This window comes from Podarcis tiliguerta (assembly GCF_965153285.1).
Source record: "Podarcis tiliguerta genome assembly, chromosome: 14".
Taxonomy (NCBI): domain Eukaryota; kingdom Metazoa; phylum Chordata; class Lepidosauria; order Squamata; family Lacertidae; genus Podarcis; species Podarcis tiliguerta.
In genome coordinates this window covers 42,538,719-42,562,729 of record NC_139547.1, presented here as the reverse complement: position 1 = coordinate 42,562,729, position 24,011 = coordinate 42,538,719, and the positions used below count along the sequence as shown (strand labels likewise).

The 24,011-nt window shown below is 46.5% G+C and overlaps 1 protein-coding gene and 1 long non-coding RNA gene across 6 annotated transcripts in view; both read left to right on the top strand.

Annotated features, from left to right (window-relative positions):
- TRRAP (transformation/transcription domain associated protein) overlaps positions 1-10,523 on the top strand; it is a 166,222-nt gene extending 155,699 nt beyond the window's left edge. For all 5 annotated transcript variants that reach the window (XM_083413270.1, XM_083413269.1, XM_083413267.1 and 2 more), the window contains 4 exons: positions 217-401; positions 4,467-4,670; positions 6,162-6,356; positions 9,242-10,523. In XM_083413270.1, the coding sequence (XP_083269396.1) occupies positions 217-401; positions 4,467-4,670; positions 6,162-6,356; positions 9,242-9,526 (869 nt within the window). In that variant the 3' untranslated portion in view covers positions 9,527-10,523. The remainder of the gene's footprint in view (positions 1-216; positions 402-4,466; positions 4,671-6,161; positions 6,357-9,241) is intronic.
- Positions 10,524-17,505: 6,982 nt separating this feature from the next.
- LOC310664599 lies at positions 17,506-21,651 on the top strand. Its single transcript, XR_014504992.1, has 3 exons — positions 17,506-17,698; positions 18,798-18,852; positions 21,494-21,651. It is a non-coding gene; the product is annotated as an uncharacterized lncRNA (long non-coding RNA).
- Positions 21,652-24,011: the final 2,360 nt, after the last annotated feature.

Sequence of the window (24,011 nt, the reverse complement as noted above, 5' to 3'; positions counted from 1 at the left end):
AGCTGAGGATGGTAGGAAAAGCAAAGAGGTTATGGATTTGCATGTCTCGGGAGAGAAGAGCAGACACGGAGGCTGGGGAGGCCTCAGGAGAGCTTTAAAAGCAAGGACAAGGCCTGATGGTTACGGCTGTCCTGGGGAAAGGAGGACAAATAATGTGTTGGGCTTGTTGGCTTTGATCCTTCAGGACATTAACTTTACGTTTTCCCCATTCTCCAGTCCCCCGAGTCGTGGCCGTCTCTCCACAGATGCGCCTGGTCGAAGACAATCCTTCATCTCTCTCCCTCGTGGAGATCTACAAGCAGCGCTGCGCCAAGAAGGGGATTGAGCACGACAGCCCGATTTCTCGCTACTATGACAGACTGGCAACCGTCCAAGCGCGAGGGACCCAGGCCAGCCATCAGGTATCGTAATCTGTGACGAATGTGTTAAGACGCTCTCTGCGCCAGGCCTGCTCTTCGCCTCCCTTTGCTTCCCTTGCCTCGTATTTGATGCATCAATCTCATCTTTTCACTCTCTTGCTCTCTCTCCCACCCCCTTCTTTTTATCGGCAAAACAACCTTTCAAAGTAGATTTGCCAGAGGACTGAGCGGACACCTGCATCGCATTAATATTGTGGCAAAGCTCCGAAAACATAAACCCTCAAAAGAGCCTTGTTACCTCTCCACCTTGTATGATTAATAGAGCGTAATTATGACCGGAAAAAGACAAGATATTCAACAAAGAAGTTTTGTTAGGCAGCTGTGGGTTGTTGGGTGTTTGGCATGGGTTGTTTTGCTTGTCAGAGCCATGAGTCCCACAAGAGGCAGTGATGGCCATCAACTTGGATGGGCTTAAAAGAGGATTAAACTTATCTCTGGAAAGATAAGGCTCTCCATGACTACTAACCATGACGACCGTGTTCCATCTCCACGGTCAATGGCATTCTTCTTCCTTGTACCAGCTGCTGAAAACCATAGGAGGGGGAGAGTGTGGGTGTGCTCAGGTCCTGCTTCCAGGCTTTCTGTGGCCATCTGGCTGACCAATGTGAAAACAAGATACTGGACTGGATGGGCCATTGGCTTGATCCAGCACATTTGAACCAAGGGAACCCGTGGTGCTGCAGATGCTTTTAGACTACAGATCCCATCACTTCTCACCATTGGTTATCCTGGCTAGGGGTGATGGGAGCCGGAGTCTTAAGAGCATTCAGAGGACCACAGGATCCCCATCCCGAATCCAAACAGGACTTCAGGAGAAGCTTGCTTCATTGAGAAGTTCTTCCATGAACTCACCGTGTCACCTTGGGCCACTGTTCCTCCACTTTGGTTCTGCAATGGAGAGGAATCATAGCTCACTTGTAGAGCATATGTGTTGCCCGCAGGAGGTCCTAGATTCAATCCTTTATATCTCCCTTTAAAAAAGGGGGGGTCAGGTAGCAGATGACAGGGAAACCCCTTTATATGAGACCTTCGGTCACCCCTGCCAATCAATGCAGACAGTCCTGGACCAGCTTCCTGATAATGCGACTTAACAATACAAAGCTGTTAAGGATGACTATAGTAATGTGTCTTAGTTGCTCCAGACACCCAGAAAGCCCTGCCCAAATGCTCTCACTGTTTTGTGTTTCAGTCCATAGACTGGTCTCTCCACCATTCTCTCTTTTCAAAAATGAAAACAAAAAGGGAAGCTTTTTCCCATTTGGCATTAAAAAAACCTGTCCGATATCTGCCATCCCCCCCCCCCCCCAGGCCAACTAAGACACAGTTTGAATCCCCCTGAAGTGGTGTAATTAAGGCTTAGTATTCCATTATCACCCTTGCCCATTTATAATAATAAATAGTTACTTTAAAAGCCTTAACACATATAATTAAGCATTGTGCTGTCCTCTTTCTTCCCATTGAAATTGATGCAGTTCCAGGTGTGTTGTGTCTTGAAAGTTGTGTCTGTAATAAACAACCTTTCATTCCTTGCACAGCATAAAATAAAATTAAGTGACATGGAACATCTGTCTCTCTCTCCCGTTTCCTTTTTTGAGGCTCTTCCCTTCTGGTTGTGGAAATTTAGTCCCTCTCTCTCTGAGTAATTTAATTTAAGCAAGTGTGATTATCATTCTTTTCTAGTGCAGTGGAGCAGGTCCCCACTTTATTTTCTCCTTCTAATTAATTAGGCCAGTCCACGCTGTAGGTAATTAAATATGGAGGTAGTTCACAGATGTTTACATGGGAGGCACAACTTGGCTGCGGAAAGTGTGGTAACATTAATACTCAGATGCTTGAAGTGGATCTTGATTGCAGCCAGAGCATACCAGGCCCTGTGCAGATTGCGGAAAGATAGTATTGCCTCTCAGTAGTTGAATGTGCGTAACCAACATTTGTGCCATGCAGGGAGGAGTAAGAAGTTCAGAGGCTGCTTGTGGAAACCACCGCCCAAAGCCCAGAGCCAGTGTGGTGTAGTGGTTAAGAGCGGTAGTCACGTAATCTGGGTAACCGGGTTCGCGTCTCTGCTCCTCCACATGCAGCTGCTGGGTGACCTTGGGCCAGTTACACTTCTCTCAGCCCCACTCACCTCACAGAGTGTTTGTTGTGGGGGAGGAAGGGAAAGGAGAATGTTAGCCGCTTTGAGACTCCTGAAGGGGAGTGAAAGGCGGGATATCAAATCCAAACTCTTCTTCTTCTTCTTCTTTAGTAGCCGGGCCTGCAGTTTAGGTTTGGGGAGCCTCTGGCCCTTCAGCTGTTGCTCAGCTCCCATCAGCCCCACCCAACACGGCTATCAGTAAGGGATTGTGAATGCTGTAGCCTGGCAACCTCTGGAAGACCACAGATTCTTTTGCCACTGCTTTAGTTACAAAGCTGGATGGAGCCATGCTAGATGGATAAAGTTTGGTTTGAAGTGGTTATGGGTGCACCAGTCTCTTATCATCCTACCCTTTTCTGCTTGTTTGTTTGTTCTTAAATCTTGCCTACATTGCATGATATAATTCCATCACATGGGTGAGCCATACAGCCCAATTTGAATAAAATGAAGAATAATACAGTATCATTCAGTGGCTGTTACACCTTCCTTCTGCTGGGATAAAGGCCTCATGGTTGTGCAGCCCAGTCTGATAATCATGGGTGATATTGCCTTTCGTCTAGGAACAAGCTAGACCTCCTTGGTTCAGCAAGGTTGCTTCATATTGTGCACCTGGACGGTGTCCCAGACTCCACAGTTTTAACTGTTGGCTTATTGAGCTCCTACAGTACACACTCCCTCTCCCGAAACCCAGCGGCATCTATTGCCACTAATGCAATATTGCCATAATAATAATAATAATAATAATAATAATAATAATAATAATAATAATTTATATCCAGCCCTCCCCAGCCGAAGCCGGGCTCAGAGCGGCTAACAACAGTAAAAATAACACAGTTTACATAAAATCATAATCAATGAATTGAAATACATTCTAAAATCAATTCAGAGTCAAATTAATGGCAACTATTGGGCTAGAGTTCTATGAGGATTACGGAAGGAGAGGGTCAGACTGTGCCTTGGCCAAAGGCCTGGTGGAACAGCTCTGTCTTGCAGGCCCTGCGGAAAGATGTCAAGTCCCGCAGGGCCCTAGTCTCTTGTGACAGAGCGTTCCACCAGATCGGGGCCACAGCTGAAAAAGCCCTGGCTCTGGTCGAGGCCAGCCTAACCTCCCTGTGGCCCGGGATCTCCAAGATGTTTTTATTTGGGTTACCATTTTATCCTTTCATTTCTATAGCAGAAGACCTGAAATATATTTTACCTCCCAAGTCCTGTGCATTCTAAAATACACTTCAGTCAGGCTTGCCTCTTCACCACGGGCAGTAAGGAATTCCATGCAGGCAAAACGAGCAGGTTGGCAAGGGAAGGACACGTTTGATTTCCACGCTGGAAGAAAATCCAGAGGAAGGAAAGCGCAGAAGCACAGAGGACTGATAGAGAAGGGATCCTTCTTTCACTTGCTGGAAGACAGGTCTTTGGCACTTTTAAGAGTTTTGTTTCCACGACAGACGAGGCAGCCAGCTTAGAAATGCAGGCTGCTGCTCTCGAACCAGGCTAGTTAAAAAGAAAAAAAACCTGCAGACTATAACTTTTGTGGGCTTACTTAAAAGCCTGATTTTTTTTAAAAAAGAAAATAATGTGCTAAAATATTCAAAGGACTTATCATTTTGCTTTCAGCTTTCATTAAATGAAGGTGTTGCTTTTTTTAAAAAACCCCACCCCAAAATGGTTAAAGGGAGCTTCTTCTTGAAGTAGCTTCGCTTGCAAGTGTAGCATGACGCAACTCTAAGGATTTAAATCAACCTGGAATAAATAAATACATAATGTATTTCTGTTGTCAACCGATGTAAATCTGTCCATCCCAATAGCTGCAGTCTTAAGTGCTTAATTATAGTTGCAAAGGCCCCTTTGAAGTTGTTTGAAACCTTATAGAAGTACATGATCCTGATGGCTTTCCTTTCCCTCCCCCGTTTTAGGTTCTCCGTGATATTCTGAAAGAGGTGCAGGGCAACATGGTGCCTCGGAGCATGCTGAAAGAGTGGGCTCTGCACACCTTCCCAAATGCCACCGATTACTGGACCTTCCGGAAGATGTTCACCATCCAGTTGGCACTGATCGGGTTCGCAGAATTTGTCTTCCATTTGAACAGGCTTAACCCTGAGATGCTGCAGATTGCTCAGGTATGCACTGGGACTAGTTTGCAGGTTGCATATAATCATCACGTGATTCCCTTCGGCATCCGGGGGCAACTTGCATAATAAATAGTAAAGGTAAAGGGACCCCTGACCATTAGGTCCAGTCGTGACCGACTCTGGGGCTGCGGCGCTCGTCTCGCTTTATTGGCCGAGGGTGCCAGCATACAGCTTCCGGGTCATGTGGCCATCATGACTAAGCCGCTTCTGGCAAAACAGAGCAGCACACAGAAATGCTGTTTACCTTCCCACCGGAGTGGTACCTATTTATCTACTTGCACTTTGACGTGCTTTCGAACTGCCAGGTGGGCAGGAGCTAGGACTGAGCAACGGGAGCTCATCCCATTGCGGGGATTCTAACCGCCAACCTTCTGATCGGCAAGTCCTAGGCCCTGTGGTTTAACCCATAGCGCCACCCGCGTCCCTAAATAATAATAATAATAATAATAATAATAATAATAATAATAATAATAATAATAATAAATATGACCTAATAAATATGACAACACAAATAGAAGTTTGTTTATAGCATTTGTGTCTTTTCATCCATATGGGTTACTAAGGCACCTCACAATTGTTGTTTTGCTTGTTTGTTTCGTTTAGTACATTTATATCCCACTTTATCTTTATGGCCTCATCTGCACTGTACATTTAAAGCAGTATCATACCACTTTAAGCAGCCATGGCTTCCCCCAGAGAATCCTGGGAAGGGTAGTTTGTTAAAGCTGCAGGAGACCCCTGTTTTCTCTATGTAATACATTATAGGAACAATATTTTTCCCTGCCCCTGATCCTCTACTAGCCCTTTATTCAAGATTGATACTTTATTGAGGATGTTTTGTCTGTCATATTTATACCCCTGCTAATAAGGAATACTGTAAGGTAAAGGTAAAGGGACCCCTGACCATTAGGTCCAGTCGTGGCCGACCCCGGGGTTGCGGTGCTCATCTCGCTTTATTGGCCAAGGGAGCCGGCGTACAGCTTCTGGGTCCTGTGGCCAGCATGACTAAGCCGCTTCTGGCGAACCAGAGCAGTGCACGGAAACACCGTTTACCTTCCCACCGGAGCGATACCTATTTATCTACTTGCACTTTGACGTGCTTTCGAACTGCTAGGTTGGCAGGAGCAGGGACCGAGCAACCGAAGCTCACCCCGTCACGGGGATTCGAACCCGACCTTCTGATCGGCAAGCCCTAGGCTCTGTGGTTTAACTCACAGCGCCACCCGCGTCCCCAAGAAATAGTGTACATGTCTGCAATTCTTGTTAACTGTTGTCTGTGCTCATAATCCCTGAGCAGGAGTCTGTTAACGTAAACATGCCTTTGGAATAGCTTATTTTTATTCTTTCCCCCATTTACAATTTGAATGCAAGGGAAGTCTTTCAGATTTGCATGGATACAATCAGTTTTGGATAGCTTTTTGTTTTTCTTCTGATTTCCATACTTATGGTTTATATGTGTGTCTTTAAAAAAATCTCTAGGATACTGGCAAACTGAACGTGGCATACTTCCGTTTTGATATCAATGATGCTACCGGGGATCTTGACGCCAACCGTCCCGTCCCATTCCGACTCACACCAAACATTTCTGAGTTCCTCACTACTATTGGCGTTTCTGGTCCACTCACTGCATCTATGATTGCAGTGGCTCGCTGTTTCGCACAACCAAACTTTAAGGTATGTACAGGTATGGGTGGGAGTTTGTGTGTTTAATACCAAAGAACTGAATTGCACTCCTTAGCTTTCATCCTCTGCGAAAGCCATCCGATCTTCCTACCTGGCTCTTCTTCTTTGCTTTCTCTCCCCCCTACCTCTTCGCAGGGGCGGAGAAAGGGGGGTGCAGGCCGCCCCGGGTGTCACCGGGGGGGGGGGGTGACAAGGTTGGAGGATGGATGGCGGCTAACAGATTGAGGTCGAATCCTGACAAGACAGAAGTACTGTTTTGGGGGGACAGGGGGCGGGCAAGTGTGGGGGATTCCCTGGTCCTGAATGGGGTAACTGTGCCCCTGAAGGACCAGGTGCGCAGCCTGGGAGTCATTTTGGACTCACAGTTGTCCATGGAGGCAAAGGTTAATTCTGTGTCCAGGGCAGCTGTCTACCAGCTCCACCTGGTACGCAGGCTAAGACCCTACCTGCCCGCCGACTGTCTCACCAGAGTGGTGCATGCTCTGGTTATCTCCCGCTTGGACTACTGCAATGCGCTCTACGTGGGGCTACCTTTGAACGTGACCCGGAAACTGCAATTAATCCAGAATGCAGCAGCTAGACTGGTGACTGGGAGTGGCCGCCGGGACCACATAACACCGGTTCTGAGAGATCTGCATTGGCTCCCAGTACGTTTCCCAGCACAATTCAAAGTGTTGGTGCTGACCTTTAAAGCCCTAAACGGCCTCGGTCCTGTATACCTGAAGGAGCGTCTCCACCCCCATTGTTCAGCCCGGACACTGAGATCCAGTGCCGAGGGCCTTCTGGCGGTTCCCTCATTGCAAGAAGTATGGTTACAGGGAACCAGGCAGAGGGCCTTCTCGGTAGTGGCGCCTGCCCTGTGGAATGCCCTCCCAGCAGATGTCAAGGCAATAAAAAACTATTTTACTTTTAAAAGACAACTGAAGGCAGCCCTCTTTAGGGAAGTTTTTAATGTTTAATGCTGTATTGTTTTTAATATTCAGTTGGAAGCCGCCCAGAGTGGCTGGGGAAACCATTATTATTATTATTATTATTATATAAATGCTGGGCCGTACTCTCCGTGGGGCCTGCAGCACACCCGAGCCACCCCAGGCGCCCAAGTGGCTTCCTCCACCACTGCCTCTTTGGCATAGAAACCATAAATAAACCTATCAAAGGGAGGGGGGATGTATGAGGGTAGGGGAGAACCGACTAGTGAGTAAAGAGTTTATCACCCACTGCCACTGCTCTTCTGATAATGCTCTCCTATAGGCAGGTTTCCTTTTCACCGAGGAACAAAAGTATTCTCTCGTTTAACATGTACCTCCACGCTGGCCTCTCCGCCTTCGGGCAGAAATCTCATATAAGCATAATATGAGCTTTTTATAAATAAATAATAGCCCTGGCTTTGCAGTCCTCTACGGAATTGGCCCCACTTCCGCGGCAGTACATTATAGCAAAAATGCCTGCACTCCTAGTAACTGTCCCCCCCCCCCACTTTTTTATAGAGTAGCTACTTACGATCGGTTTGAAAATGTAACTTGCAGGTATATGAGCTTGATCCTACGATGTCCCTAGAATTCGGCTCACAGATGATAACCTGCATCACCACAGTAGATTGTACACTGAGCTGAAGCACGTCTGAAAAGAGCTTTGCTGGTTTGACCCTATTTTGGGGGGGGGGGGGAATTTTCCAGACAATTAGAGAATGAATTAACTTTCCCATGTCTCACAACAGATCCGTAAAAAGTCTAGCTGATGCCTGTGCGGTCCTGTTTCTTGGGCAGAACTCTGCAAAGCGGACAGTAATTCTGCTCTCAGCTTGGCCTGTTGGGTTGAAATTAACGTGCCTCAGCAGTTGCCACAGCGTTCCATCAACAATGCTGGTGTCTGCAAGCCTGAGAACGGTGGCGCTGGTTGCAAATCAGCAGCATCGTTTAGGTTTCCCCACGAATCATGTCTCAAATAGGAATCTGTCTTGGCGGCTTGTTAAGTGGAAAAGGAAGCTCATGATATATAGTGGTTTTGATGGAGTTTGGCTCTTGGCAGGGTACAGTTTGCTCGAGGAATGGGCTTATTTCCGTTTTAAATTCTGCCGCTTCACCAAGGCGAAGCATCTCCTCGCAGCTGGTGGCAAATTTGCAGTTGCCGCGTTACACCAAACACGCCACGTGACACACGAAGAGCGCAGGTGTTATGCCTGTGTGATTTTCCTAATTAGGCATCTAAAGACTCAACCTGCAGTTGTGCTAAATCCTCTCTTAACTTCTTAAATGCAAGGGGGCAGGGGGGCAAACAGCCAAAAACAAAAGTGGGGAGGATCAAAATTGTAGAAGCGTTGGATTTTTCTGAAGTTGAAGGCTTGGGTTTTTCGGATCGATCGGAGCATTTATATTCTGCCTCTTCTGTTCAGGGCTTGCTTACAAAACACAGAAATTGCAGTTTTGCAGAAAGCGTATGAAACAACTACAAAAGAGACAAGTGACAGAAGTGAGGGTTTTTTTAAGTAGAAGTATTGTCTGCCTGATCAAATACAAGCTTCCTGAGTTGAAAAGGGCTTCAATAAACAGGAGGAAAATACAGCGGGGGAGAAAGTTAGCCATGCATCATGGGGCAAAGGGGTTCCATAAGGTGGGCGCAGCCAAAAGTAAACCGTCACAAATGGTTCTAGAAGGAAACATCAAATGCACAGCCTTTAATAACGCAGCTCACTCTAGGCTGCAGTGGTCTGAACATGCCACCGTAAAGAGTTTTGTTGTTGTTGCTAAGGTTTATTGCAGGAATGCCAAAGCATCGCGACGGTCCGTTTTCCTTGCAGTTTGGCTAAGTCCCTTGACAGTCCCTCCTAGTTAAACATAATTATTTTCCCTTCCTCCCTCCCTCCCCGCTCCTCGTAGGTTGATGGCATCCTGAAGACGGTGTTGCGGGACGAAATAATTGCTTGGCACAAGAAGACCCAAGAGGATACTTCCTCCCCGCTCTCGGCAGCAGGGCAGCCAGAGAACATGGACAGCCAGCAGCTGGTTTCACTGGTTCAGAAAGCCGTGACCGCCATCATGACGCGCCTGCATAACCTGGCTCAGTTCGAAGGAGGGGAGAGCAAAGTCAACACCCTGGTTGCTGCGGCAAACAGCCTGGACAACCTCTGCCGCATGGATCCCGCCTGGCACCCCTGGCTCTGACTTGGCACCGTGAAGTTCATACAGCCTGCAGTTGCGGTGGGGAGAAGGGTGGGGAAATGTGGACACTTCTTTGTGAACCATGCCTTGCTTTGCCGCTACATCTCCACCCGTCCTGACCCCACCTTTTCATCAGTCTTCGGTGTGATCATGTTTACAGAAGTACCGCTGCCTCTATGCCCCTCGAAGTCATTTTTGCATGCTTATCGTCCAAGGATCGCTCCTTTGAAGTGGCTTAGGGAAAGGAGAAAGTGAACCATCTCTTCCTTTGCGCTGCCGCGAGGATGTGCCTGTGGCTCGGAAGCTGCAGGCCTACTCATTCAAACTTTTTCTTTATTTCAAGAACACTTTTAAGGAATTTGTATCCCCCACGTTGTGGGTCTTCCTGCGTGACGTTCCTGTTTTTCATTTTATAAAAAGTGTTTTCTTTGTTGTTTACCTTCCGATTGGTGCAAACACTGCTGGAATGAATGCCATTTTAATCCAGTCACGTGCATCGTAGTGGGTTTGTACAGTGCTTTTGTAACAAAATGTATAGAGAAGAGGGGGGGATTGCCCTTTTTGGGTCACTACTGGGTGAGAAATGATCAAATTGTGCTAGTTTTCTCCCTAACTGTTGCAGTGCATTGTACAGATGGACCTATTTCTGAAACCTAGTTTAGAGGCTCACTTCTGTGTCGGAGGAGCACTGTAAAAGTGAATTTGTCATCCATTAAGTTGCATATTTGGATGGAACCAGTGCAACACAAGTCAGAAAGTATATGATAAGCTGGTTATGTCTTGAGCTTTGCCATCTTTAAATGTGTATCATTAAGTAGCTTCTTGAGGAAATGTTTTTAGTTTTTACCTTTGTAATTTAAAAGAAGGGGGGGAAAAGAAATGGCTTTTATTTGGGTCCATGTTAGCATTTTTTTATAAAACTTGCAGTGTTCAGAATGTTACAGTTCCAATTTGTACAGAGTGAACTTTTTCAAAATAAATATTTTCTAAAATGCTTTAACGGTGCTCGTTTTCCTGAAGTGGGCTCAGTGGCAGTGAATTAAAATAAGCAGCGGCAACACGAGGCTTCCGAAGTAGAGAGGGTTGATGGCATTAAAAAACTGTTCCCAACACAAATACACAGTGTGCAGATAATCATGTCACTTCTTGGTAATGCAGATATTAAATCAGCCCAAGAACAAGACCCATACATAACAAGAGCCTGGTGCAGTAATGAATTTGCTAGCCATTTGTGCCATTTTAAACAGGGCCTAGGACACCCAGCGCCTACTTGAATAATTAGCATTTGAATAATTAGTCCAGAGAGGTTGGCAGCAATCCTTCCTGTGGCTACGTTTTTTAGTATGGCATTAGGTGAGTTCTTGTTTCTCGTTGAATGGAGAACAGCTCTCGGTTCATAATGGCGTGTTCCAAGAACCTGCATCTGGCTCCTAAAAAATTTAAAACTCCTGGCTTGGTACAAGCTTATGAGGAAGTATGTTTGGTTTGGGACTTGCATCAGTATCTCCGCTGAGAAGGCTCTTCTGTTTGGTGTGTTGCAGCAGTAGCGGCTAAAGAGAGAGTTTCCTTCCATATATATTGCTGATTGTATTACCAAATTGCAGAACACAGTGCATTATATATATTTAAACACACATATTGTAAACATAAATGCCAAATATGGAGAGGGAACTCTTATAAACATTAATTTAGCACCTATTCGTAGTCGTAACAATTATATATAAATTAAAAAATTGTCCAGGAGCACCTTAGAGACCAACTAATTTTGTTCTGGGTATAAGCTTTCGTATGCATGCACACTGCGTCAGATACCAGATATTTATTTTGACTGTTTTAGACCGACACAGCTACCTACCTGAATTATATATAAATACACCTTCCGTTAAATTGCTTCGACCACCACAGCACATTAGATTTAGAAAGCTCGAACAGGTAGCAATAATAGAATGACATGATAAATATTCTGTCACGGGTCGGCAGCTTTCACATAATTGTTTATAGTAGACCTTTTGAAAAATAGTACTATCTCATAAGTGACCATAAATTGCAAACCTTAATAACCCTGGGTGATCTCTAAAAAAGTCATAGGCAAGAGTAGAACTATTGGGTTGTAGCCAGCTAAGTTCTACTCAGGAGTAGACCAGTTGAAATTAATGCACCTGTCAGTCACGTCCATCGATTTCAATCGGTCAACTCTTGAGTAGGACCAACATGGATACCAGAGTGGTCACTTTGGTGCTGCTACCACAGCGGTTTGACTTCCCCTCCCAAGGTGCACTCCATTGTCTCTTGAGAGACACACAGTTGCCAACAACAGACTAACGTTCCATATCACCGTAGGCTGCTTTTTGGAGGGACTGTTTCTAAATTTTCACCAGTATAATTCTAGCAATCTTGACCAAATGCATACTGTACTTTTCCGTGTATAAGACTATGTTTCTTTAAAAATCATGCTAAAAATGGAGGTCATCTTATACATGGGTAGTCCATAGGGTGGACGTTTGATTTGTTGCTGCTGCAGCTGTTAGCGGCTATTGTGTGTGTTATTGGTTGCTGCCCCCTAAAAATGCTCAACAACTCTGGGCCAACCCTTCACTAAAAAAGCTCAACCACTCTGGGCCATCTCCCCCCATTGGTTTAAATTTGAGTCCCCCAAAATAGGGGGCATCTTCTACACGGAAAAGTACGGTAATTGACCCAGTGCATTGTTAAAATATGGACCTCGCTGCCACAGGAGATAGGGATGGCCACCAATCCAGATAGCTTTAAGAGAGAATTAAATTCCTGGAGGAGAGGGGCCATCAGTGGCTACTAGCTGTTATGGCTACGTTCTGCCTCCATGGTGGAGGTAGAAATGATTCTGAATACCAATTGCTGGAAACCAAAGATGATGGGAAGAGCACTCTTGTGCTCAAATTCTGCTTGCAGGTTTCCCAGAAGTAGCATCTGAATGGCCACTGTGAGAACATGTTACTGGACTAATGGAGCTTTGGCTTGATCCAGCAGGCTGTTCTTACTGTGTTCTTACCCACCCCGGTTTAAAAATAACATTTGCCATACAGTGGTGCCCCACAAGACGAATGCCTCGCAAGACGGAAAACCCGCTAGACGAAAGGGTTTTCCATTTTGGAGGTGCTTCGCAAAACGAATTTCCTATGGGCTTGCTTCGCAAGATGAAAATGGCTTGCGAGTTCCTGCGATTTTTTTTTCGCTCCCCACCCCCTTTTTCTAAGGCACTAAGCTGCTAATAGCCTTTTAGCAGCTAATCCGCTAATCCCGTAAGGCTTTAATAGCCGCTAATAGCCGCTAAACCGCTAATAGCACTAATCCGCTAATAGGGTTGCTTCGCAAGACGAAAAAACCGCTAGACGAAGAGACTCGCGGAACGGATTCTTTTCGTCTTGCGAGGCACCACTGTACTTCCGTTTTGAAGTGTGTGAAACATTCCCCAAATAGAAAAGCTTTGTTTTTCTATCGCCCCACACAATTTAGCCTGTATGTGCATTTATGCGAGAACATTCCTGATGGAAAGTACTTTTAATTTTATCAGCTTGCATTTCTGGTCCACGCCCATCCTAAAATGGATTAAGTAATGGCACATTAAAAACATAACGTATCATTTAAATCCCATCTCCGTGTTGACAAGCTGTTTCTCCCCCCTCCCCATGCTATTCCTGCTAATGAGTCTTAATTCTTCGTAAGCCCCACTTCAAATACTTTCAAGTTCCTTTCTTGTTAAGACATCTCTTGGAGGATTTCTCCATTGCTGTTCATATATTTATTTACAACGAGCCGTTTCTTGAAACGTCCCTTTTGTTGCCTGCCTCGGGAATGGTGTCTTACGGCTGAAGGCAGCCATCCTGTGCACAGTTACTTTGGAGTAAGCCCTATTGCAAGCAATGACAAACCTAGACAGCATCTTAAAAAGCAGAGACATCACCTTGCCAACAAAGGTCAGTATAGTTAAAGCCATGGTTTTCCCAGTAGTGATGTATGGAAGTGAGAGCTGGACCATAAAGAAGGCTGATCGCCGAAGGATTGATGCTTTTGAATTATGGTGCTGGAGGAGACTCTTGAGAGTCCCATGGACTGCAAGAAGATCAAACCGATCCATTTTGAAGGAAATTAGCCCTGAGTGCTCACTGGAAGGACAGATCCTGAAGCTGAGGCTCCAATACTTTGGCCACCTCATGAGAAGAGAAGACTCCCTGGAAAAGACCCTGATGTTGGGAAAGATGGAGGGCACAAGGAGAAGGGGATGACAGAGGACGAGATGGTTGGAGAGTGTTCTCGAAGCTACCAGCATGAGTTTGACCAAACTGCCGGAGGCAGTGGAAAACAGGAGTGCCTGGTGTGCTCTGGTCCATGGGGTCACAAAGAGTCGGACACGACTAAACGACTAAACAACAACAACAACAAGCCCTATTGAGTATAGTGTCCACTACTTCTGTGCCATAATAAACCTCTGGCTAAGTTTTTCTCAAGTGTAGACTCACTAGAACTAATAGACCTAATTAGTTTCCATCAGTTTCAATGGGTATATTCTTGAGTATGTCTAACATTGGGTACAGCCCTTCTTGGTTATGCAAGCCTCCATGCATTCATTTTTAATAAGCCAATCCCAAGCATAGATACCAGAATCTGTAGGGGCACATATTTCAAACATACACCTAAGGGTCCAGTCTAGACCTGATTCCTGATTCTTTGAAGTCTTTTTTGAGTCCTGCTCTTTGACCCATCATTATTTAAGATAAGATTGGTTGCAATTCTGTAATTATCTGCCTTGAGCTGCATGTAGGGCTGCAGGAGAAAATGGATTTTGCTACCATTTTAATCAGAAAGTACCTAATTCGCCCTAACCAATATGCGCACCAAAGCACAGCTAACCTTTGAAATGATCTCTTCTCTGAATTTTGCAATGTAGTTTTCTAACCATCCAATATGTACCAAAATCTGTTGTGGGGGAAATTGCATAAAAATGCATATGAGAGTGGAAATGATCTCCAAAACTGCATTGCATTAGGGGAAATTGCAAAAATATACGAGTTAAAAAGAATACAAGAAGAATGTGTGTGTTAGGGGAAAGTCGCACTCCCTGCGGGTGAATTTTCTTAAGATTATTATCATTATTTAATGCAAATTGTTATGTAAATGTGGAAAACTAAAGGGAAAATGAGAAATTTGTAGAACCCAAGCTGGAAGAGTTGTCTACAATGCAGGCATGGGTGAAGGAGACCAACCTCTGGAGGAAATGGAAAGGATCGGATCCTCAGTTCTCAGACATCACAGCTGGCAAATGGAAGACTTTGCAAAACAACACATTTTCAGATAGGGGGAAAGTGATATTGGGATGGGGTAGGGGAGCTAAAATGTTGCTCTCATTCGGAGAACAGCCTTTTGGATTAAATATCATTGTCCCCCAAGTGAAATGGTGTAGCACTATCAGAGTGTTTTCAGTCGTCTTCTAAGACTGGTGCCTTGCTCTCCGTTTGCCACCACTCCCCCTCCCCCCGGTAATTGGGCTCTTTGTGAATTGTCAGATATAAAGAGAGAGAGAGAAATTAGTCTGTAGGTACTGGGGAAAGATGACTCAGAATCTGTCTGTAGCAATGAAAGATTTGTTTTTCTGATGGCAGCAAAGCGGGAGGGTGTTGCTCTCAAAACTATAATTGTTTCAACCCGATGGATGATGTGTGTATGTTTTAAAAAGGAACAGCAGCTTAATTCTCTGGTAGTCCCGTTGGAGACAGGGCTGTCTCAAGATATTTTACTGCTCTGGGAGAAAATAAATGTGTCCTGCAGAGGCCAAACTGAGAAAGGGCCAGCTGTCCCATTTAGATACCAGTCCCTGCCATCACCTTTTCCTGAGGCAACCCTCTCTTGTCTCCCAAATTTACCTTGGTGGGGTAGATGTTGGGAGGGAGACAGGACTGGGTAGTTCACCACTTGCAAATTCCGATAGGAACTGACTGATCAGGTCTGGCCCTACCGTTTGGCAGAGTGATGCAGCTGCCTCAGGGCAGCAAATGCTGGTGACAGCACGGAGCTGGAAGTCAGAGAGGTGTATGCCTGGCAGCCTGCTCTACACCCCCTCAGCAGCTCTGCTACCCTCAGATATAGTGGAGGCTTTCGACCCATCATCCGTGTTGAAGGAAGAGTCAGCTGCCAGTCTGGCCAGCTTTTATATGGAATTTGGGGAGAAGGTGAGACTCTTGTCCTTAGACTCAGGCGGAAAAATGACTTGGGCGAGTGTGAGTCCTCAAAGGATGAACCAAACATGCTAAAGGACCCAGGCTGTTGAGGAACAGGCAGGGCCACCTGGATGCAATGCTGAGGATCTCCTTGGGAGGGCCTCAACCTGATGAAGAATCCCTGGAACTGTCAGAGGGAGCAAGAGCCATTCAGTCCTGAAGAGTGTTGGTGCCAAAAGCTTCAGGTCCAAGCTGAAGAACAATGGCACTATACTTATCTACGAATCCATTCTCATTGGCCTACTCCTAAATAAGAGGTCTATGTGTGAGTAAGAAATTCCTGATACTCTTTCACTGCCTGCAGTTGTAGTTTAAGAGGACATTTTTTTATAAGGCCTCCCTCTTGGGAGTAGTACCTTTTGGCAGTAGGCACACGGCTGGCGTTGTGGTCTAAACCACTGAGCCTCGTGGGCTTGCTGATCCGAAGGTCGGCAGTTCAAATCCCCGTGACGAGGTGAGCTCCCGTTGCTCTGTCCCAGCTTCTGCCAACCTAGCAGTTCGAAAGCACGCCAGTGCAAGTAGATAAATAGGTACCACTGTGGTGGGAAGGTAAATGGCACTTCCATGCTCTCTGGCACTTGTCACAGTCCTCCATGCACCAGTAGCGGTTTAGTCATGCTGGCCACATGACCCAGAAAGCTGTCTGTGGACAAATGCCGGCTCCCTCAGCCTGAAAAGCGAATGCCACACCCCATAGTCAACTGGACTTAACCCTTCAGGGGTCCTTTACCTTTTACCTAGTAAACATGAGAAGGGTCTCAGGGTTGTATTTGTTCACAAGCTGAACATGAGCCGGTAGCATGATGCAGCTGCAAAAGAAAGGCTAATGCAATTTTAGAATCACAGTTTCCCAGTCGTAGGAAGGAGAGAAGGTTGAGAGGGGCGTGCAGTAGCATGGCTCCGATCCCAAAACAGCACTCATTTGAAAAAGGGAGCAGAAACTCAGCTTTCTGTTGCTCCAGAGGGCAGAACTACCTTTGCCAATGGGAATCAGTGACAGGGAATTAGGTTTCAGTTGAACGTTGGATGAAGCGCTTGATAGCAAGAGCGACTTGATGATAAGAGAATCGCCTAGAGGGTGGTGGGTTCTTCCTAGCCGGAGGTCTTCATGAAGAGTGTGGACAGCCGTCTGTTGAGCTTGGATCATAGCATATGTTTCATGCAGAAGGTCCCCGTTTTAATCTCCAGGTAGAGCGGGCCAAATTCCTACTGAGACCATGAAGAGCTGCTGCCAGTCAAGGTACACAGCACCAGGCTTGTTGATCCAAATGGTCCTATGGAGAGCCAGTGTGGTGTAGCAGTTAAGAGCGGTAGTCTCATAATCTGGTGAACCGGGTTCGCTTCCCCACTCCTCCACATGCAGCTGCTGGATGACCTTGGGCCAGTCACACTTCTTTGAAGTCTCTCAGCCCCACTCACCTCACAGAGTGTTTGTTGTGGGGGAGGAAGGGAAAGGAGAATGTTAGCCGCTTTGAGACTCTTTTTTTGTAGTGATAAAGCGGGATATCGAATCCAAACTCTTCTTCTCTTCTTCTATGCCCTGGCTCTGGATTCCCTTCTTAGAGTAAGGAGGGGGTTAGGCTATGTCATGGGCCGGCAAACTAAGGCCCACAAACCAGAACAGGCCCAGTTGCCTTCTGGATCCAGCCTGTGGACGGTCCAGGAATCGCAGTGTGGATCACCAGCGCACACTATCTTCCCCTCTCCCTCCCTCTCCCTCATACGGCGGCGCTGGCACCTCCTCCCTCCCTCCTCCTGGCTTCTCCCCATCCTGCCTAGAGGAGGGAGCGGGCTGGGCTTTGTTGGTGCCAGCAGCAGCAGCGCTTGAGCGGCCATCATTTTAAGCAGCCCCTCTCCGGAGCCCTTTCACATGCTACTCATCGTCCCGCCACCGCCGCCAGCCCCTGCCGCTCATAAGACACAGGTAGGCAGCCACTGGGGCTTGGGGTGCTCTTGCATCACCCCCCCCCCAAATATAGTCTGGCCCCCCCACAAGGTCTGAGGGACAGTGGACTGGCCCCCTGCTGGAAAAGTTTGCTGACCCCTGGGCTACGTGGTCTCCAAAGCCTCCTTGATCCCTGTGATCCTGACTCTATATACATAAATTAAGAGGAGGGCACAAGCCCCAACCCCACCTGCTATTTGAGTTTCTTGTTAGAATCCCCACCGGAGCAGTCCATTTAACCCAGGGTTAGGTGATCTGCTATCATAAGCAGCTGGCAAGGAAACTAGGTCTGTACATTCCTTCCCCGGAGAGGGGGGCAGGTGGTGCGGAGACGGGTCAAGGTGCCCGCATTTATTATTTTTAGAGGTGACATTAGCTTTATACAGCCAGCAAGGCAAGGGCTCGAACAATCAAGCCATGCTTCATGGCGGCTTTTCCTTTGAGAGAGAGAAAGAGGTGATATTTATCTGCAGCTGCAAAGGCGCTCTGTCAGGATCTGTCCGTCATCAATCAATCAAGGCCTGCCCTCGTTCCAGCCCCAATCTGCTTAGACTTTGTGGGTTATATTATTATTATTATTAAGGGAAAGCTTCAGTCTGTTATCTCGGAAAGGGCAGGGGGCCTTGGCAAGTGTTCTGCTTCTCTAAGGCACATTAATTCCTGTCTCCCTACGCTGCCCAGTGGTATTTATAAGACTTTGGCATTAATGGATCAAATCGCCTCGTTCAGCAAGATCTTTTGATCAGTTGCAGTTGCTCAATCGGGAACTTGAGGGTAGGGTCAAGATCACATGGAAAACCTTGGTGTCTCTCAACGTACCGCTGCAGCCGGTTTTTAAATTGAGGTCTGCATGTGTCACAGACGTTGCAGGCCTCTTTTAATATCGAAGCGAGCCCCTTCTCCCACCTGCGTTCCTTTCAACAAAGGAGAGCAATTATTCCATAAAACAGAGCCAGGAGATGATAGATGTATTATTTAAAAGGCATAAGCTGTGTGGGTGTGTATGCTTTTATTTTATTTTTTAAGGTAACTTTAGTTTGTATTACTATATAATCTCATCTCATTTTCTTCATTTCAGAAAAGCAGCTCGTGAAATAATGACACACACACACACCAAATTCCAAAACAAAACAGTAAGTTAGCAGTCATGGTCTCCGGGCAGGGCTCAAGCTGTGTAAATATTTAAATGTGCATTGCGTTTCTATCCCATCATTTTACTCCAAAGGAGCTCAAAGTGGTGTAAGTGGCTACCCTCCACTCATTTATTGCCCACACCAGGGGTCTGCAACCCGCGGCTCCGGAGCCGCATGTGGCTCTTTTAAACCTTTGCCGCGGCTCCAGGGCGGATACTAGCGAGGGGAGGAGGCGCATTGTGCGCCCCGGCACTCCCCACTGTGGCGGGTGCTGTACTGCCTGTGACATCGCATGGGGGCAGTGCGTGCGTTAGTCACGCACCGTCCCGACATCACTTTCCCGCCCGCCCGCTACATTGTAAGGGGCATGTACGCTGGCCACTGCATTGAAAGCGGGCATGTACGCTGGTCACTGTTTTGAAGGGGAGTGAAGAACACACACACACAAAAAGGTAACTTGTTAATTTAACGTTTATTTCTATGAGGAGGAGTAATTCTGTGGGATCAAACAAAGAAATAAAAAAGTGAAAAAGTGACAAAAAAGTTATTTTTATAATGACGAGTTTTGCGGCTCCCAGTTTTTTCCCCCTTCGGAAACGGGTCCAAGTGGCTCTTTTTGTCTTAAAGGTTGCAGACCCCTGGCCCACACCAAGCCTACAAAGTAAACTAGGCTGAGAGACAGTGACTAGCCCAAGGTCACCCAGTGAGTCTCATGGCTGAGTGGGTATTTGAACCATGGTTTCCCAGGTCCTATTCTGACACCCTGGCTCTTTGGGATATTCTAGGCCTTGCCTGGAATGTTCTGATTGCTTCAGTTGCTGGTCTTTTAGTTTCTAGAGATAGAAGGGAAAGTGTGAAGGCAAGATTTTGTCCAGTTGCTCAAAACTACAACCATAAGCTTGATTTCTGGTTCCAATCCCCTCCTGGTCAGTAAGTGTAAAAGCACTGATATAATGCACATCAACACTTACTGTATTTTTCGCTCTATAAGATGCACCAGGCCATAAGACGCACCTAGTTTTTGGAGGAGGAAAACAAGGAAAAAAATATTTTGAATCCCAGAAGCCAGAACAGCAAGAGGGATCGCTGCACAGCGAAAGCAGCAATCTCTCTTGCTGTTCTGGCTTCTGTGATAGCTGCACAGCCTGCATTCATAAGACGTGCACACATTTCCCCTTACTTTTTAGGAGGGAAAGGGTGCATCTTATAGAGCAAAAAATACGGTATTTTAAAATGTTATAATGCATGGGGGGACCTTGGAGTTGCCTACCTGCTCTGTGATTGGGGGCTCACCAATGTAGTTTCGGTGTATATTACTATTTGTATCTGAATATTTCTGTTGCCCCTTTCTGAACCTTCTTTTTTTCAACCCTACTGTATCCTTTTGGAAGTGAGGGGACGAGAACTGCGCACAGTCAGTAGTGAACTGACTAGGATGAAATGTGCATAAAATAGCATAGAAGAGCATGCAAGGGTTGTGTGCATTAGGTAAAAAGTGCATTTTGGGTGGGGTGGGGGAATCATACCAAAATGCTGACGAGTGTTCATGTCAGCTTTCTAAAATAAATAAATCACATGTGGTTGTGGAACGCTGGAGAAACTGAAACATTTATTTATTTATTCCCTGCCTTTCCCCGAGAACTGGGATTCAAACCTGTTCACACAAATTGAAACAAACACAGATAGCCAAAATAGCTATTACAGAAAATAGCCAACAAGTAATTAAACTATGAAGGGACACGGGTGGCGCTGTGGGTAAAACCTCAGCGCCTAGGACTTGCCAATCGCATGGTCGGCGGTTCGAATCCCCGCGGCGGGGTGCGCTCCCGTCGTTCGGTCCCAGCGCCTGCCAACCTAGCAGTTCGAAAGCACCCTCGGGTGCAAGTAGATAAATAGGGACCGCTTACCAGCGGGAAGGTAAACGGCGTTCCGTGTGCTGCGCTGGCTCGCCAGAGCAGCGATGTCACGCTGGCCACGTGACCCGGAAGTGACTGCGGACAGCGCTGGCTCCCGGCCTCTAGAGTGAGATGAGCGCACAACCCTAGAGTCTGGCAAGACTGGCCCGTACGGGCAGGGGTACCTTTACCTTAATTAAACTATAAGGGAAGTAAAATGATGCAAAAACAGATCTATTAAAATGCAGGTAGTAAAAACAGCACAGGGCTATTAAAAGCCCTTTCCTTAAAAGCAATCTGTTCCCAAAAGGCTGTCGGAATAAACCAGCCGACACCTCCTAGGCTGAAGGACAACAAGGAGGGAGACAAACTCTCTAAGGGAGGGATTTCCAAAGACTGGGGGCAGATGGCAAGAAAGTCTTCTCCTGCACCCCCACCAAACTTCCCTGTTCGGATGGTGCGACTGAGAGAGGGGTCTCTCCCAAAGATCCCACAGCTGGGGCAGGTTCTTATGGGAGAACCTGGTCCTTCTGATAGCCTGGGCCTAAGCCATTGAACATTGAACTTAATGGAACCCCTGAGTCGAAATGTATAGGAGTGTGCCTTAAGTCTAGATCCAATCCCTGGTTTGCCTGGAGCAGGTTTTTGGACATCTATGCACCAGATAAATGTGTAATTCCAGAGCTGGGTAAACGAAGGAATGATCCTGAAATCCTGGAGACAATGTAAGGGTTTTTATTTTTTAGGAAGAAGAAACCTTCTGTTGAAGGATATGGAATTGCATTCAGGAACATTGAAAGAAATTCTACTTGTAACACCAAAGATGAGCTGAGAGGGAACCAGGAAGGGAAGATCAGAGGGGGGCGGGTGGGACCTGTGCTTGAGCTTTGGTTTGAAAGGACGTGGATTTCATAGAATCATAGAATCATAGAGTTGGAAGAGACCACAAGGTCCAACCCCCTGCCAAGCAGGAAACACCATCAGAGCAATCCTGACATATGGTTGTCAAGCCTCTGCTTAAAGACCTCCAAAGAAGGAGACTCCACCACACTCCTTGGCAGCAAATTCCACTGTCGAACAGCTCTTACTGTCAGGAAGTTCTTCCTAATGTTTAGGTGGAATCTTCTTTCTTGTAGTTTGGATCCATTGCTCCGTGTCCGCTTCTTTGAAGAAAGCATGGGGGAGAGACATCTGTCAAGAAGACAGTAGCCTAGCTGCCTACCATGTCAGCAAGAGATGGATTAAGGGAGGCATATATTGTGCAATGGGCACAGTTTATTGGACAAATCTCCCACAGGCGAGACTGAAATCAGTTAGTGCACAAACACATGGTTCTTTAAATAAAAACTTGGATGCAAAGCAAGGTTATATGCCATTTGCTGCATTGGAGGGGGGGGGGACCGTCTTTCTGTTGGGAGGGAATGGGACAAAACTAGGGGCGGGGGAAGGAGATAAAAATAAGAGCATTGTGTCAGTCACCAAATATCAAACTGCCTTACACTAAGTCTCATCATTCTTCTGTCAAACCCAGCAGACATCTCTTGCAACTGGCACTCTTAACATCTTTCCCACTGGTGCTTTCTAAAAACCTTCAGTCAAAGACACTAGGGGTTGAATTTTTGACCTTTCTATTTATTATTCATCTACTGCATTTGTGTCCCATGGACTGCAAGAAGATCAAACCTCTCCATTCTGAAGGAAATCAGCGCAGAGTGCTCACTGGAAGGACAGATCCTGAAGCTGAGGCTCCAGTACTTTGGCCACCTCATGAGAAGAGAAGACTCCCTGGAAAAGACCCTGATGTTGGGAAAGATGGAGGGCACAAGGAGAAGAGGACGACAGAGGATGAGATGGTTCAACAGTGTTCTCGAAGCTACCAGCATGAGTTTGCCCAAACGGCGGGAGGCAGTGGAAGACAGGAGTGCCTGGCGTGCTCTGGTCCATGGGGTCACGAAGAGTCAGACACGACTAAATGACTAAGCAACAACAACAACAACAACTGCATTTGTACCCCACCTTTTCCTCCATGGGGCTCAAGGTGGTGTACATGTTTGTCCACTTCCTCACAACAACCCTGTGAGGCAGGGGAGGCTGAGAGGAAGTGACTAGCCCAAGGTTGCCCAGTGAGCTTCATGGATGAGTGGGGATTTGAACCGTGGTCTCCCGGATTCTGGTCCGACATTCTAACCACGACGCGCCCCCCCCCCTGGCTTCACAGGTCACTTTCATAACTCATTTTCCCACCACGTCTCCCTTGTTGGCTACCATCAGATTGCCAAACAGTTTGACTCCATCCCCTCGCCCAGCCAGGTGTCTGTGCAGTAGCTAGTAGCCACCAGCCACCAAGCGCCATTAGCAAGCCCATTCAGCTTGCAAGCTGTCCTAAAGGTCATTTTGCAATCTTTCAAACAGGAGGAGGTGCTTAAGGAGAGTTCCCTGGATTCTTGGGCTTAGCAAGCTGATTTTTTTCTGTCGGAGCCAAACTTACTGAGAATTAACACTTGCTGACAGGCTCCGCTAACCCTGTCAATTTGTTTTGCTCAATGATGCATTTTATGTTTTGATCTGGATAAAAACGAAAAAAGAAAGAAAAGAAAACCACATTAACAACACACACACACACACACACATCTCCCTCCCAGCCAAGAAATTTTCTTCCTTTTATATTATTGTAAATTTGAAGTATACTGTACCCCCTCCAACTTCTTTCACCCCACCCTTCACCTCCCAATTATATGGAACCATTTAGGTAGAAACGTCTAATGCCTTCCTGAAACAGGGGGGGAGAACCGACGCGGTGAATTTCTGAAGTAGCCCATTGATACGGGCATAATTAGATTTTTATCAGTTTCAGCTAGGTGTAACTGTTTCATTACCATTGACCCGGATTACTTTCCAGCGTGTCTCCCTCATTAAAATCTACAGCACCTATGCTAATAGGTTTTGTTTCCATCAAGACATAATGAGGGCTGGCAGATCTGCATATTCTCCAAGTGAACCCAGAAGAGAGACAAATATTCCGTTTTATTACCACCTGACAGAGACATAATGATTTCTGAGAATCTCATTACCATCATATTATGCAATGATTTAACTGGAAAAGTGTTCGCCTTGCCGCAGTAGACTTCTTTCTGAAAGCGACTGGGCTAAAAGAGAGGCGATCCATGCCTCTGTGTGGCGGCTCTGTTCCCTCTTTCTAAATGACGTTCATGTTTCTGCCTTTACATTTGCAGACAGCTCTTTGGGAAGGCCGGAGTGCGTGTC